Here is a 17,333-nt window from a genome sequence, read left to right as displayed (position 1 = left end):
CAGCAAATCTTGGACAATTTTCTCAGTGGTTTTGTTTTTCTCTTCCTGTTCTGGAATTCCTATGACACCTAAGTTATTCCTTTTGGTGGTATCCCACATGAACCTTAGGCTTTCTTCATGTTGTTTTTATTTTTTTTCTGATTGATCCTTTTCCAAAGAAGTATTCAGGTATTTGTCTTCAATCTCTTTCATTCTGTCTTACATCTCATCGATTCTTCTCCTTTTCCCTTCCAATATGTTATCTATTTCTGACAATTTAGTATTAATCTTTTGAATTTCTATCTGTAGATTTAGAATCATTTCTAGTTTTTCTACCTCAGTTTGTGTTAGTTTAGGTAGGAAGTGTATTTCTAGAAATGTGTCCATTTCCTCTAGGTTTTAAAATTTGTTGGGGTATAATTTTTTGTTGTATTTCTTACGGTTCTTTTTATTTCAGTTGTTGTTATGTCACTCATCTCATTTCTTATTTGGATTATTTGTTTCTTCTGCTTTTCTTTTGTCAATTTGGCCAGTGGTTTGTCAATTTTATTGATCCTCTCAAAATAACAACTTCTGGTCTTATTAATTCATTCTGTTGTGTTTCCTTTTCATCGTTGTCTGATCTTTATTATTTCCTTTTGTATGGTGGCTGTGGACTTCTTTTGCTGCTCTGTTTGTATTTGTTTGAGTTTTAGGGTTAATGTGTTGATTTTGTCCCTTCTTTTTTGTTATAGCATTTATTATTGTAAATTGACCTCTGAACACTGCTTTTGCTGTGTTCTAAAGATCTTGGTATGTTGTGTTTTCATTCTAGTGATTCTAGGAATATTTTAATTTAATCTTTGATTTCTCCTATTACCCAGAGTACCCATTGATTTTTCAACAAGATGTTACTTTCCATGTATTTGATTTTTTTTTCCTTTGCTCTTTCTGTCATTGATTTACACTGATCCATGGGTCTATGGTGCTAATTGAGTGAAAGGCATGCACAGCCAGTCTGTAGGCCCCCAGTTTGAGGCAGGATGGTGGTTGTTGCCACTGGACTGCATCTGTGTGTGGTAGGATGTGATTGAGGGGAGTGAGATGGAGCACTGCATGTCCTCAGGCCTCTGTTGCAGTGGTTACGAGGGCATGGTCGGGAGGTGAGTGCAGCTAACATTCACACAGTGGGGAGCACTCCTACCTGGCTCTGAATGTGGATGCAGAGTCCCTCCTTCTTGGCTGCACCCAGGGGCTGGGAATGCTGCTTGCTTTGTCTCAGTAGAGCCATACTGTGTAGATTTGGCTGGTTCGGTGGTTGTTGTTGTTAGGTGCCACTGAGTCAGCTCCATCTCATAGGGACCCTATGTACAACAGAATGAAACACTGCCCGGTCTTATGCCAGCCTCACAATCCTTGCTATGCCTTAGCCCATTACTGCTGCTACTGTGTTAATCCATCTTGTTGAGGGCTTTCCCCTTTTTTGCTGAACCTCCTCCACTTTACCAAATGTGATATCCTTCTCCAGGGAATGGTCTCGTGGTAGTTCAGTTTGTGTGTCAACTTGGCTGGGCCTGGTTGAGTGGCTGGGCAGCTGGATGTCGTATTCCCCATGATGAGACTGGTAATCAACTCCATGGTGGAATCTACTGTGAGCAGCTTAGTAGCTGCCTTAGGGAATGTGGTCTGCTTCCTGTGTATAAGAAGCAGCTTTAGGAATGATCTCTAGCCTATGACACGCTTGGACCTTGCATGTAGCTATGTTGTTGCTTAGCAGCCTGATATGCTGTGCCGACCTTGGGACTTACAATGGACTTAAGTTAATGGCCTGCCATGTGATTTAGTAACATTGGGACTATGCCTTTTTACTTGTCAACTTTGGGGCTTCTCAACCTCAGCAGCCAGCAGCTGTCTGAGTGAAGAAATGCCTCTAGCCCCAGTGGGCCGGGAGCAGGAGGCAGAGCTGGACCCCAAGGTTGAGGGGGCTCACCCAGCCCCTAAAGCCTGGCACTTTGAACTTGGACTTAAAGCCTCCAAATTGTAAGAATAAACTCCTGTTTGTTTAAGCCATCCCATATGTGGTATATTCCTGTAGAGCGGCACTAGGTAACCAGAACAGGTCCGTTCTAACAACATGACCAAAGTAGATGAGATGAAGTCTGGCCATTCTTGCTTCCAAGGAAAATTCCAGCTGCACTTCGTTTAGGACAGATCTGTTAGTTCTTATAGCAGTCAGTGGTACTTTCGGTATTCTTCACCAACACCACAACTCAAAAGCATCAACTCTTTGGTCTTCCTTATTCACTATCCAGCTTTCACATGCATATGAGGTGATTAAAAACACTATGGCTTGGGTTAGGCAAACCTTAGTCTTTCAACAGACATCTTTGCTTTCTAGCACTGTAAAGAGTTCTATTGCAGCATATCTTGACTGCTGCTTCCATTGGTGTTGACGGTAGGGCAGCAGTGATCCATAATTCTCTATGTCTGTTTTTGTATAGTGGCTCCTTCCAGCTGTTTGGAGAGGAGTTTCCTTTTGACTAGGCTAGGAAGGGACAGGAGAGAATGGTGCTGGTTCAAATACTATGAACTCTTACCTTTACTATTGGATTTTTGAAGATGTCCTTAAATAGGTGTTTATTCATCTCCTTCTGCCTTAGGATCATTTCTATAGACTTTGTGGCTGATTTTTTTTTTCTTAAATAATTTTTCTCAGTTTCCTGGGGAGCAGATATGTGGAGCCCCTTGCACTATTGTGCTGAAATTTGTCTCCTCATGTGTGGGAGTTTGGCCAGTGCCTCATGTGGCATCTCATAGTGATTCCCACCACACCTGCCTGTGCTGCACATCATCAGCCAACACCCTCTGTGATTGATGTTGTCTCCTGAATCTTCATGTCCTCCCCCTCAGGAACGCACTCCAGGATGCCCTCAGAAGGCTGCTGAGCTTGTTTGGAGAGACACTGAGGGCAGCAATTGCCATAAGAGGTCAGATCAGTGAGCGTGTGGGGCTCTGTCTGGACAGTGTGGGGCCTGCCAGTACAGAGAGCCCACCCAACATGTGGCCAAGCATTGAGTTTCTGTGTTCAGGTGAGCAACTGGTGCCTTCTCATGATGACTTCTGATTGAGTGGCTCCATTTAGAATGCACTGTAGAATGATGGTTGCTTAATATGATTAGTCATTTGTTTTTGCTCAAAAGGCGTGCGTGTATGTGTATATGTGTGTGTGTGTGTGAGAGACAGAGAGAGAAAGGAATGCTGCCTGTTTTCTTAGGTGAGTACTGTCTGGTGTTCTGAGTAGTGTCCTGGAGAGGTAGTGCTGTTGGTCACCTGTGAGTTTTGTGAGGACTTGTGCCCACAGCCTTTAGGTCCCTTTGGAATGGAATGCTGCAAACCAACTGAGAAGGAGGTTGCTGCTGGGACTATTCCCTAGGACATGGGAGGGCTATAAGTGGGAGGCAGCTATTGACCAGGCTCCTCCAGGGCCAGTCTGGGACTATATTGTGGCTGTGACATGAGCTGCTGCCTCCTTATCTCCTCCTGCTGACAGCACTGGAGTAGACCAGCTTAATGGAGGCTTCCCAGCTCCTGTGCAGTGTTCCTTCCTGTTCCTACGATGGGCAAACTTTCTTAGATTTTCTGTGACCTAATTAACGCTGTTTATGTATCGTCTGAAAACCGATAGCTTGGCTTGCTTGCTGTGTAGTGTGTACAGGGTTTTGGGTTTTGTCATTCTGCAGCCCCCACCCTGGATGAAGCCCTACCTGGGCTTGGCATAGCCATGTTAGAGCCCGACGGGATGCCGCCTGAATCTGCGGAGGCATCTGTGGCAGCTGAAATCAGCAGTCATGTGTGCGAGAGCTTCTTTATGAACCCAGAGACCACACTGGAATATGAGCAGCCAGTCAGGAAGGTCTACCAGAGCCTCAGGGTGGCTGTGGACAATCTCCTGGAGATGGCTCTGGACTCCAGCAGACAGGTAAAATGCTGTATGGAGGGGCCTCCCTACACAGTGTCATCTTCCCTCAGAAGGGACTGCGAACAAGGTGCAGGCTCTGTTGGCATCATGTGGGCAAGGTGGAGGGTGACAGCTAGGCTCTAGGCCTGAGGTGGTCAGTGTCTGTCTCCAGGAGGTGGGGAGTCCCACTCTGGCATTTGCTTCTGTTCTGCCCCTCTGCATCTGACGTCTGGGGCGGAGAATGCACTGCCATTTTCAGAGTGCTTATCAACCTTCCACTGCTAACGCTGCTCTTACACATATTTTCCTTTAGGAGGAGTCCTTTCTGCACCAAAATTCTTGAGGTAGGCTTGCTATGAATGACAAACAAATCTCAGTTTAATTTCGGCAATGCTTGAATCAACTCAGTGCTCTGCTGCAATTCCACATTAATATCTTTATATATAGAAATTGTCACTAGGAGAGTTGATTTTTTTTTAACCTTTCTGAAACATTTTGGACAGTTAGGAAAGAAGTAACAGTAACGTGCAAAGCAATAAAGTAAGCAAGACAGCTTTTCTCCAGAGTCAGTTTAAAATAAATGTTTTTATGTGAAGCATTGTTGTCTGGTCCGCAGAAACATTTGATCAAGAGTTTTCTCTCCTCGGCGGTCAGTGGAGCCCATGCAGGTCACAGTTTTGAAATACAAGTTTCTTTCTCTTGTTTCATCCTACTGCCTTTGCTGCACCATTTTCTCTTCATATCCTTCTTTCCCTCCATTCACTTGTTCTTTCCTGATAACTTGGGAATCCACAAGTACCCAGATACTCTAATGTCATTAAAGTGAAATGCCCCTAGCCCCAATGTGTCCAGGGGGGCTGAGTGAGTACAGAGGTGTCCTGGATCTGCACTGCTGTAAGTGTGCTCCATTCATACCAACTGCCCTGTGGCATGTGAGCACCCTGGGGAAGTGGCTACACAGACATAGGGGACGTGGAGAATGTGGAGTATGCAAAGGGAGAGGGCCAAAGAGGTGGCACAGGGAGCATGAAGCATGCCAGGGAAGAGGGCCACAGAGCGGGGTCTAAGGGGTGCCATAGGAGAGGCCACAGAGGGGGTGTGGGGCTGCTGGTATGAGGGCCGAGCTCAGAGAGGCAGCTGTGCCTTGCTGATCTGTAGCTCTGGCTCATGCTCATGGGGAGTAGCCTTGGTAGCACGAATGACAGGCCTGCAGTCAGGCAGCAGATGTGTGAGGTAGCTCATGGGTAGGGTGGGGTGAGAGTGGTGATTTCTAGTAGTGTTTCAAAGGTAGAAACAACAAGATTTCCTTGTAAGCTAGGCCTGGGCTGTCCTGAGTGATAGGGAGACTGAGGGGAGCCCCAGCTCCAAGATTGAGTGCTTCTTAGCCACTGAGTGAGGAAGTGGAGGGAGGAGCATGGGTGTGCTTGCCTGGGGCACAGGGAGACCTTAGGAGAGGGGTCCTGTGCCATGGAAGAGGGAGTAGGGCTTCCATTGGGGTAGGATGTGTATGTTGCTGGTGGCACATGTTGGGGAGCATCTCTGTGTGCTGTGGTGACGTGCCCTCAGTCCCCATTGACCCTATGTGATGTGGGTGATTATAATCAGTGTCCTACTCTCTGTTCCCGTCCCCCATCTCCCCCCAGCATGTCCCTGGTTCTCTGGTGGACGGTTGATCTGTTGCATTTGTTCTTTGAAATGTTTTATATGTATTTATGTACAATTTTTCTTTGAAAATTTGTTTAATGAACATGTTTAATTATTTAGCAATTCACGTAATAATGAACATTGAAATTGTTGTTTCTTATGGAATATTTATGGTTTCATTAGAATTCTACCCCAGCATGGTGGTAATGTAAACTTTGGATATTTTCACTATGCAATTCTGATTTTCAAATGTGTTTTAACAGCTGGAGGAAGCACACCAAATTCATTCTCGCTTTGAGAAAGAATTTAATCATAAAAATGAGGAGACTGCACAGGTCATTAGAAAGCAGAAGGAGCTACTAGACTGCCTCAGCGAGGAGAGTGCGGCAACAGCCACACTCACCCGGGAGCTTCACCAAGCCCAGGGTGAGTGTTGTGAGAGGAAGGGAAGAAAGATGACCACCTCAGGAGGGAGGTGGAAGCAGCCTAATCCTTTTTTTCCCTCCTAATTTCATTTATTTTGTTGTTGTTGTTGAGAATATGCGCAGCAAAACATATACCAATTCAGGTTTCTACATGTACAGTTTAGTGACATTGATTGCATTCTTTAAGTTGTACGACCATTTTCACCTTCCTTTTCTGAGTTGTTCCTCTTCATTAACATAAATTCACTACCCTGTAAGATTCGTACCTAATGGTTTGGGTTACTGTTGTCAATTTGATCCCATATAGGTAGGTCTTAAAAGAGCATAATGCTCAAGGCAGACTTTTTTTTTCAAAAAAAAAAAAAAAACTAGTTAAGCTAAACTATTATTTGGTTTTAAGACGACTTCAGGGAATATTTTTGGCTTAAAATTTAAGGATTATTTCAGGGCAGTAGTTTCAGGGATTCAGTCCATCCTCCAGGGCTCCAGAAAGTCCATGAGAATTTGAAATTCTGTTCTGCATTTTACCCCATTGATCAGGATTCTTCTATGGAGACTTTGATCAAAATGTTCAGTATTAGTAGCTGGATTCTATCTAGTTCTTCTGGTCTTATGCCAGAGGAGGCAGTTGTTCATGGAGGCAGTTAGCCATACATTCCATATTTTCCTCCTGTTCTTGAGTTTTTGCTCTGTTGCTCTAGGAGAATAGAGATCAGTTGTTGTGCCTTGGATGGCCATTTGCAAGCTTTTACAACCCCAGGCACTATGTAATGAACTAGGAGGTAGAACTAAATTACTAACCATGATATTAGGCCAAAGAACTGGGATATCCCGTGAAACCATGACCTTAAACCTAAGAATCAAGGGACCAAGTCCCATATGGTATTTGGTTGTATATAAGCCAAATCACCTACCCTTTGTTTTTTTTTTTTTGTCATTGTTGTAAATATACCTACTCCTCACTTAACCACATGGATAGGTTTCTAAGGCCTGGTTGTCATGTGAAAATCAGCATTGTGTGAAAATGAAAGATGACCACATCAGATCATAAAATGAAGGATGACTACTACATCATTACATTAACTGCCAAATTTCATCATTACTTAACTGCCAAATTACATCATTATATAATTGAAAATAACTAAGTATCATGGTCCAGACACGTTGACACAACCTATATCATCACAGCCAGTGTTACTGTCTACTCACACCTCAGTGTTCATTTTTTTTTCAGTTTGAGTCAAATTTTTTTTTAATTGTGATTTGTGTTTACAGAGGAAATTCACTTTTGATACACCAACTAACATACACTTTGATGACATTGACATAATTTCCCACAATGCACCAGCTTCCCTTCCACTTCTTCCCTATAGTTAACCTCTTCCTTGTGTCTATCCCTCCATGTACTCCTGCCCCCTAAGCTGCCTCCCTGTGGCTACACAGCCCTTCTATTCTCCCATGATTGTTCTCTCCAAGGAGTGTATCTACCTAATGGAAATGTTTACCTCATATGCTTGTCTTTTGTTAGGCTGGAAGCCATAGAAGTGGGTTCAATTCCAGACCTAAAGGGCAGATAGGGGCCATAGTCTCAGTGGTTCCATCAGGCTCTATCAGACCATCAAAGTGGACTTTTTTTTTTTTTTTTTTTAAGTGATTTTGAGTTTTGTTCCACATTGTTCTGCCCTTTATCCAGGATCTCCTATTTGGATGCCCCTCTGAGTAGTTGACATAGGTAGCCGGGCACCATCTAGTTCTTCTGGTCTCTTAGTCGTATAGGATAAGGATAGCATGGTGTCCCAATCACTCGGACTAATTGTTTCCATGAATCATTGGTTTTCTTCATTCTTCTTTCCTCTGGACAAGGAGAGACCCATCGTTGAATCTAGATGGCCACTTGCAAGCTTTTAAGATCCCAGTTGCTACTTGCCAAAGTAGGAGGTGGAAGAATGTTTTGTGTAGTATATTATACCAATTGAGCTTGATGTCTCTTGTGACTATGGTCCCGAGCCCACAGGTCCAACCAACTACTTGCTCCCTTTGGGTAGCTGGCTGTGGCTAAGAAGTGATTACAACCTTGTCCCTTGTCAGCTGTACTATATACCTGAGAATTCTTACAGAACATACCAATATACTTGTAGAAACATTGTCTGCCAACCTTATACATGGTCTTGGGCATGCTCCCCCTTGCAAAGACATACCTAATAGTTCAGCCTGTCTACCCATCTATCCACCCATATATCCATATTTGCCTTCACTGACAATGCAGTACTGTGTGTGCAAAAGGGTTCATCTTTGTTGTCTGTACCTCCCATGCACCTCTCTCTGTCTTCCTCTTCCTCAGTGCCACCATGTATTTCTTTTATACTGCTTAAATATAAAGAAACATAATCCAAACATAAAGGCATCTTTTCTCTGAAATTTACAATTTGTTGTTGTTGTTTGCCATCGACTCAGACCTGACTCATAGCAACCCCTCCTTGGGTTTCCGAGGGAATATCACTACGGAAGTAGATTGCCCAACTTTCCTTCTGAGGAGTGGCTGGTGGGTTTGAACTGCCAGCCTTCTGGTTAGCAGTCAAGTGCCTTAGGCACTACGCTATGAGAGCTCCTAAATTTATGATACAGTCTTTTAATATAAAGCAAAATTAAATATCTACAAGAGAGTAAAATATTTTTACTGACAACTAGGAAATGATTATTCTGGAGAGTTCTGAAGGAAACAGAAATCCTCTGTTGTTTGATTTTGAATCCAGAAACTTAATTTCATTCTTCACCTTATTTTTCCAGATGAATTGAATTTGAATTACATTCATTTTATGGAACATTTCCTGGAGAGGAGTGAAAAAATAAACTTTCCACAAGTGTCCCCCCAAGGGTCCTCAGTATTAGATCAATAAATTACAAATATTTGAAGTGACTCTGCCAAAGTCGTCAGTGGTTTTAGGAACTGGGTCAGCCATGTTGATTTCTTTATTTAGTCTTTTTTTTTTTTTTTAATTGTGATTTTATTATGATTTGGGTGAAGGTTTACAGAGCAAATTCACTTTCCATACAGCAGTTCATATACACTTTGTCTCATGACATTGACTACAGTTTACCACAATACAACAGCTCCCCTCCCACTTCCTCCTCACAGTTACCTCTTCCCAGTGTCCATCCCTCCATGGGCTCCTGTCCCTTGAGCTGTCTCCCTGTGCATAAGCAGCCCTTCTTTCTCCCATGATTGTTCTCCCCAAGGGGTGTATCTACTTGAGATAAATGTTCAACTCATATGCCTGTCTTTTGTTTGGCTGGAAACCACAGGTGTGGGTTCGATTCCAGACCTGAAGGGCAGGTAGGGGCCATAGTCTCAGTGGTTCCATCCAGCTCTATTGGACTTGTTTTGTTTTGTTTTAACTTATCTCTTGTAAACCTTCCTACTTTGAAGGTATTCTGTATCATACTAATGAATTTGATTTTATTACACTCTGCTATGTTGTTGTGTTGTTGTTGTTGTTATGTGCCGTTGAGTCAGACCTGACTCATAGCGACCCCTCCTTGGGTTTCTGAGGCAGTATTACTACAGAAGTAGATTGCCCCATCTTCCTTCTGAGGAGTGGCTGGTGGGTTTGAACTTGCCAGCCTTCTGGTTAGCAGTCAAGTGCCTTAGGCACTGTGCTACCAGAGCTCCCACTCTGCTATATGCTTCCTATATTATAATAAATAGTATCATACCTATGATTATCTCTTACTTCCAATACATGTGATTGGTTCTACTATACTCATACTAAGAATGTATCTACAACATAACAGATCCTCTCATGTGAAGATGTTTTGTGCTTATAAGCATACATGATCCTTTGTGCATGTTTAGTTCAGAAATTATTTCAAGCAATTTAATTTTATGGAAAATTCTGAAATTTAAAGTGGAAATTGATATCTGAAGTGGAAATTCATATGAATTAATATGAAAAGAAACTTCTAGAAAGTTTGCTTTCTTAACTGTTTTGAAATATACATTTGGTACATTGCCCTTCTCTTCACCCAAATCAGTACTTATCTCTACCTATCTAACAGTGTTCCCTCCCCTCCCCTCCTACCTCTGGTAACCAACAAAGAAAATTTCCTTCCATATAGAAACCTTTCCTTGACCTTTTACAATAATGGACTAATACAATATTTGTCCTTCTGTGATTGACTTATTTCACTCAGCATAATGTCCTCTGAGTTCATCCACGTTATGTGGTGTTTTGCAGATTCTACATTATTCTTGAGGGTTGCATAGTATTCCATTGTGTGTATGTACCATAGTTTGGTTATCCATTCCTCTGTTGATGGGCAGCTAGGTTGTTTCCATCTTTTTACTATTGTAAACAGTGTTGTGATGAACATAGGTGTGCATATATCTGTTCTTGTCCTGGCTCTCACTTCCTTAGGATATATACCTAGTAATGGAATGGCTGGGTCAAATGGTATTTCTCATTCAGCTTTTTAAGGAATTGCCATACTGCTTTCCACAGTGATGGTACCATTCGACAGTCCCACCAGCACTGCAAAGTCTCCCAATCTCTTTGCATACTTGCCAGCCATTGTTATTTTCTGTCTTGTTGAACTTCAGTGTTCATTATTGCCAGACTGTTGTTTACGTACAAAACAGTTGCATAGTTGATTTTTTACCGTTGTTGTAAATGTGAAATGTCAGGTAACAAAATAGTTGATAACTGAGGAGTAGTAGTATATTGATACAACTTTAGCCAGTTCAACTTTTTACAGATGTAAAACTTAATGACAGCAATTACACTAATCAGCTGGGCATGCCTACCTTTAATCAATGTGATACTTCCATCACCATTAACTTTCCTTTTCCCTCCTCCCACCCCTGGTAACCACTAAGAAACTCTGGTCTCTGTACATTTGCCTGTTCTTGTCTTTTTACATAAGTGAAATCATATACTATTTGTCCCTTTGTGATTGGCTTATTTTCGCTTCATATGATGTCATCAAGCTCCATCCATACTATTGCATATATCCAGACTTCATTTCTCCAACTGGCTGAGTAGTATTTCATTGTATGTAGGTACCCCATTTTGTTTTTCTGTTCATTTGTTGATGGGCATTTAGGTTGTTTCCACCTTTTGGCTATTGTGAATAGTTCTGCAATGAAGATTGGTATATAAAAGAAAGTCTTTTTAGTCTCTGCTTTCAAGTCTTTTGGGTATATACCTAGAAGTGAAATTGCTGGGTCATTTGGTAGTTCCCTTTTCAGTAAGAGTTCCGATTTCCCCACAATCTCACCAACATTTATTTTCTGATTTTTTTTTTTTTCCTCAGCCATCCGAGTGGGAGTGAAATGGTATTTCATTGTAGATTTCATTGTGGTTTTGATTTGCATCTCTCTGACTGCTAATTACACTGAATATCGTTCATGTTTGGTGGTCATTTGAAAGTCCTCTGGTGAAATGTTTGTTCAGATCTTTTGTCCATTTTATGATTGAATTATTTGTCTTTTTCTTGTCAGAGTTATATATATATTTTGGTTATTAGATTATAGTCAGATACATGGTTTCTGAAGGTATTTTTCCACTTAGTAGCTTGTCTTTTCAGTTTTTTTGGTAAAATCTTCAGGTGAACAATAGTTTTTTTTTTTTTTTTTTTAATTTTTATGAGATTGTATTTACTTGTCTCTTGCTGTTGGTGCTTTTGTTACTGTATTTGATAATCCATTGTTGAAAGCTAGGCCTGACAGCATTACACCTGCTTATTCTTCTAAGAATTTTAATTTTAGTTTGCAATGTTAGGTTGTTAATCCATTTTGAATTTGTTTTTGTGTATGGTGTGAGGCATAGATTCTATTTCATTTTTTTGCATGTGGAAAGTGGAAATCTAATTTTCCTAGTGCCATTTATTAAGGAGCTCTGGTAGCATGGTGCCTAAGGCACTTGACTGCTAACCAGAAAGCTGGTGGTTCAAACCCAAGCCACTCCTTGGAAGGAAGGTTGGGCAGTCTACTTCCGTAGTGATACTGCCTCGGAAACCCAAGGAGGGGTTGCTATGATTCAGATCCAGCTTGATGGCACATAACAACAACAACAAGTGCCATTTATTAGAGAGACTTTTTTTACCCACTGAAAAGCCTTAGTACCCTTGTCAAGAATCAGCTGACCGCAACTGTGTGGTTTATTTCTGGGTTCTTAATTCTGTTCCATTCGTCTGTGTGTCTACTGTTAGACCAGTGCTAAGTATATTATATACTGTAGCTATATAAAAAAACCAAACCAAATCTACTGCCATTGAGTCGATTCTGACTCATCGCAATGCTCATTGGGTTTCCAAGGCTATAAATCTTTATGGAAGCTGACCACCTCCTCTTTCTTTCACAGAACAGCTAGTGGGTTTAAACTACCAGCCTTTTGGTTAGCAGCCAAATGCCTTAACCACTATACCAGCAGACCTCCTTACTGTAGCTATGTAGTACGTTTTAAAATGAGAGAGTATGACTTATACTTTGTTCTTCTCTTTGTACTTTGCTTTAGATATTCAGAGCTCAGAGCAGCATAATTCTTCATTAGAGTGTAAAACCAGTCATGGCAACATGAAACAAAGTACATGTGAACTGCTGTATGCAAAGTAAATTTGCTCTGTAAATCTTCACCCAAATCACAATAATAAAATAAATTTAAAAAAACCCAATCATGGCAAGTGTTGTGTGCCATGTAGTCTTCATTAGCTAGATGTGGAGGCACATGTGGGAGGACCTTCACATCTTTGGGGGCAGTTTGTTTCTCTGTTGTGAATTCCCAGGCAGCAGGCCGGTTTCCAGAGCCTTCTGGAACTTGGCAGGATGGATTTTCAGCCTACTTGGCCCTGACAGGATGGATTGTAAGTCTCCCTGGCCCAGAGCAGGTGTGGGGTCCAGGGCTTCACCAGGAAGCCATGCTTTCTGTTGTTCCTGTTCTTGCAAGGGCCTGAGCTGGGCTGAGACTTAATGTGCTGGTGATGAAGGGGGAGGTCCAGTACTGAAAGGAGGCTGGTCTGGTAGCCTGACCAGGCATGGGTCTGGGTGTGTGGGTAGCATTTTGGGACACCAGCTCGCTGGTGGCATGGTATCTTCTCCATGTCCCAGTTCCCTCCCTGGCTACTGTCCACCATGTAGCAGAGCTTGTTTTTGGGTGGGCGTCTGCCTCACCTGGTCTCCTTTGCAGGCCTCATTGAGGGGTTCAAAGAAGAGAGGGCTGAACTGCAGGTGGCGCTGGACAAGAAGGAGCAGTCGGAGCAGCGTCTGGTCTTAGAACTGGAGCAACTGAGCTGGCAGCTCCAGGAGGCAGCCCACGAGCAGATGCGGCTGAAGGAGGAGTGTACCGCCCTGCTGAACCAGAAGGAGGCACTAGCTGCCAGCGCACAGGAGAGAGAAGCTGGTAAGAGATACTGGCTTTTGAGCCATGAGCTTGCAGACTGCCAATATAGGTGTCAGACTGCTTTGTGAATTCTGAACATTGTTAATCAGTAAACCTGTTTCAAAGCCCAGAAATATGAGTCAGTGCAGTTTGTGTGTATGTGGGTGCAAGTGCAAATGTGTGCATGCTTGGTGCATGTGTGTATATACATGTATGTGAGCGTGTGTGATTTTGTCCTTCCGCTGTCTCTCCTTGAGGGAGCTACGAGCTCCTCTGATACGATGTGGATATGATGGCCTTTGGCTGGGCCCTGCTGCACATATGCCTGGTTTGTCTTGCCTAGTAGTTGTAAGAATGAGAATAATTACCAACGACATTTGAGTGTCAGCTTTATGTCCTGGGAACCCTGGGCCTACATCCCTGTGGTGGCCTGTGGCCCTCAAAGTGGCCTTGACCTTGGGTCACACTGACCTGTCAGCCAGGCCTTGTCCCAGTTCCCCCTACAACCCACTGCAGAAGGTCTTCAGGCCACACCCCCCCTATGTGAGGCCTGATGCCCATGAGGCCTTCCTGCCCCAGGTGGTGGTATCCTGTGTTTTAGGGTTCACCTTTTTATTTTTGCTGCATGTGTCATCATTGTATAACTGATAGTTGGAAATGCCTGCCCAAGGGTTGCAACTGCCCTTTTTCCTCCATTGTCCCATTTAACAGTTGATGCCAAAGTCCTAGAACAGGGGCACAGAGGGTGGCCCATGCGAACGTGCATGTCTGGAAATTATCTGATGCCAAATACTGCCCAGAGTCTTGCTACTGATGCTCTCCCTCCTCTTATTTCTGAATTTTAGTGTTCCAGGTCGTGCATTCTTCGATGTTTATCTCTGTAAATGTTTGTATATTTTGATTCATAGGCATTCCTGTCACTGTAGCACAAAAGGATTCAGGTTTGTAAAACGAGTGAGTGATTTCTCTGTGACGTATGTGCTTCATGCCTGCTTCAGAGTTTGCAGACTGTTACACTGAAGAGAGAAGTTCTTCAGAATGTTTGTGGCAGGCCATAATACCTTTAAATGTCATGATGCTTTAGACTAAGGAGTTCATTATGCTCCAAAGAAATGCAAGCATTGCTGTAAGAGTACTTGCCTCTGTCACTAAGCTGTAGTCTATGCATGCTGTTTATAGGCATTCATGTCTGCAGTGGGTGCTGCAGAGTTCTAATGTGTGGTGGCAGAAGGCTATGGCCTGAGCTGTAGTAATCCCTTGGATATGTGTGGTGTCTTAATGATTTTGCTTGAGCATGTGTGCCTGTTGATGTTTGGTAGGAGGTGATATAGCCTTCCTTGAGCAGAGGGAAGCTTCATCGGCTCGAAGCTGATGCAGCAACTATAAGGCGCTTCTTAGGACTATGATTTCACACCCTGAGGAACTGCATATAACATCTCTATAGCTGCATGTTTAGTGCTACGTTACCATCATTAATTGCTGGTTATTGGCATGAATATTTACAAAAAATGTTATAGTAGTGGTATTGATAGTTTGACATAGGTTTTTTTTTTCTATTTTTAAAAATATAATTTATTTCTTGTTGTTGAGAATATACATTGCAGAATATACACTAATTTAATTTCTACATGTGCAGTGCAGTGACACTGATTACATTCTTCAAGTTCTGTAAATTTTTTTTTTTTAATTGTGATTTGGGTAAAAGTTCACACAGCAAATTCCCTTTCCATGCACCAGTTCACACATACGCTGTCTCATGACATTGACTACGATTTACCACAATGCAACAGCTCCCGTCCCACTTCCTCCTGATAGTTACCTCTTCTTGTGTCCATCCCTCCATGCACTCCTGCCCCCTGAGCTGTCTCCCTGTGTATAAACAGCCCTTCTTTCTCCCATGATTGTTCTCTCCAAGGAGTGTATTTACCTCAGGTAAATGTTCAACTCATATGCCTGTCTTTTGTTTGGCTGGAAGCCACAGGTGTGGGTTCAATTCCAGACCTAAGGGGCAGCTAGGGGCCATAATCTCAGTGGTTCCACCAGGCTCTATGAGACCAGCAAACCTGGTCACCCTTTTTTTTTCCCAAATGATTTTGAGTTTTGTTCTACATTGTTCTCCCTCTCTATCCAGTATCTCCTACACAGATCTTCCTCCAAGTGGTTGACAGTGGTAGCTGGGAACCATCTAGTTCTTCTGGTCTCCTAATCGTATAGGTTGAGGATTGCATGGTGTACCAGTCACTAGGACTAATTGTTTCCATGAATCTTTGGTTTCCTTCATTCTTTTTTGCTCTGGATGAGGAGAGACCTATCATTGCATCTAGATGGCTGCTTGCAAGCTTCTAAGATCCCAGTCACTACTCACTAAAGTAGGAGGTGGAAAAATGTTTTGTGTAGTATGTTATGCCAGTTGAGCTTGATGTCCCCTGCGACTACGGTCTCGAGCCCACAGGTTCAACTACTCCTTCCCTCTGGGTAGCTGGCTGTGACCAAGAAGTGACTACAACCTTATCCCTTGTCAGCTCTACTGTACACCTGGGAATTCTTATAGAACATACAAATACACTTGTAGAATTCTTGTTTGCCAACCCTATACATGGTCTTGGGTACAGACACCTCTGCATAGACATACTTAATAGTTCAGGCTCTCTACCCTTCTATCCACCCATATACCCATGTTAGCCTTCACTGACAGTGCAGTACTGTATGTGCAAAAGAGTTCATCTTTGTGGTGTGCACCTCCCATGTAGCTCTCTGTGCCTTCCTCTTCCTCAGTGCCACCATGTTGATCACTCACATTTGGTACATTGCCTTTCTCTTCACCCAAATCAATACTTATCTCTGCCTATTTAAGAGTGTTCCCACCCCTCCCTTACCACCCCTGGTAACCAACAAAGAAAATTTCCTTCTGTATAGAAACCTTTCCTTAACTTTTACAATAACGGACTAATATAATATTTGCCCTACTTACTGTGATTGACTTATTTTACTCAGCATAATGTCCTCCAAGTTCATCCTTGTTATGCGGTGTTTTGCAGATTCTACATTACTCTTTAGCACTGCATAGTATTACATTGTGTGTATGTACCATAGTTTAGTTATCCATTCCTCAGTTGATGGTCATCTTGGTTTCCACCTTTTGGCTATTGTAAATAGTGCTGTGATGAACGTGGGTGTGCATATGTCTGTTCCTGTCATGGCTCTCACTTCTTTAAGATATATACCTAGTACTGGAATGGCTGGGTCAAATGGTAATTCTAATTCCCACTTTTTAAGAAATCTCCATACTGCTTTCTACAGTGTTTGTACCATTTTACAGTCCCACTAGCAGTGTACCAGAGTCCCAATCACTCTGCATCCCCACCAGCATTTGTTATTTTGTGTCTTGTTGAACTTTGCTACTAGTGCTGGGGCAGGATGGTATCTCATTGTTCTTTTGATTTGCATCTCTCTAATGGCTAATGATTGTGAACATTTCTTCTTGTTTGTTGGCTGCCTGAATATCCTCCTTGGTGAAATGTTTATTTATGTCTTCTGCTCATTTTTTTAAATGGATTATTGGTCTTTTTCTTATTGAGGTGTTAAGAGTTTTCTATAAATTCTAGAGGTAAGTCCCTTGTCAGATATGTTATTGCCAAATATTTTTTCCCAATGTGTAGGTTCTCTTTTGACTCTTTTGGAGAAGTCTTTGGAAGCACATAAAAATTTAACTTGTAGAAGGTCCCATCCATCTAATTTATCTTATGCTATTTGTGCATTTTGGGTTATGCTTGATAGTCTATTTATGTCATATGTTGTTGTTGTTGTTGTTATTTGCCATCGAGTCGGCCCCGACTCATAGCGACCCCTCCTTGGGTTTCCGAGGCAGTATCACTACCCAAGTTGGAATGCCCAACCTTCCTTCCGAGGAGTGGCTGGTGGGTTTGAACCGCCAGCCTTCTGGTTAGCAGTCAAGTGCCTTAGGCACTATGCTAC

The 17,333-nt window shown here is 42.5% G+C and overlaps 1 protein-coding gene across 1 annotated transcript in view; it reads left to right on the top strand.

Annotated features, from left to right (window-relative positions):
- The window catches only part of PCNT (pericentrin), a 248,093-nt gene that overhangs the window by 89,434 nt on the left and 141,326 nt on the right, over window positions 1-17,333 (top strand). The window contains 4 exon segments of the mRNA XM_007948706.1: window positions 2,869-2,983; window positions 3,674-3,937; window positions 5,824-5,986; window positions 13,167-13,379. Of these exon segments, the coding sequence (XP_007946897.1) occupies window positions 2,869-2,983; window positions 3,674-3,937; window positions 5,824-5,986; window positions 13,167-13,379 (755 nt within the window).

The sequence above is a fragment of the Orycteropus afer genome, unplaced genomic scaffold (genome assembly GCF_000298275.1).
Source record: "Orycteropus afer afer isolate SDZICR_OR568_19922 unplaced genomic scaffold, OryAfe1.0 scaffold00219, whole genome shotgun sequence".
In the NCBI taxonomy this organism is placed as follows: Eukaryota; Metazoa; Chordata; class Mammalia; order Tubulidentata; family Orycteropodidae; genus Orycteropus; species Orycteropus afer.
Note: the sequence above shows the minus strand (reverse complement) of the source record. Positions and strands in the feature narration are given on the sequence as shown.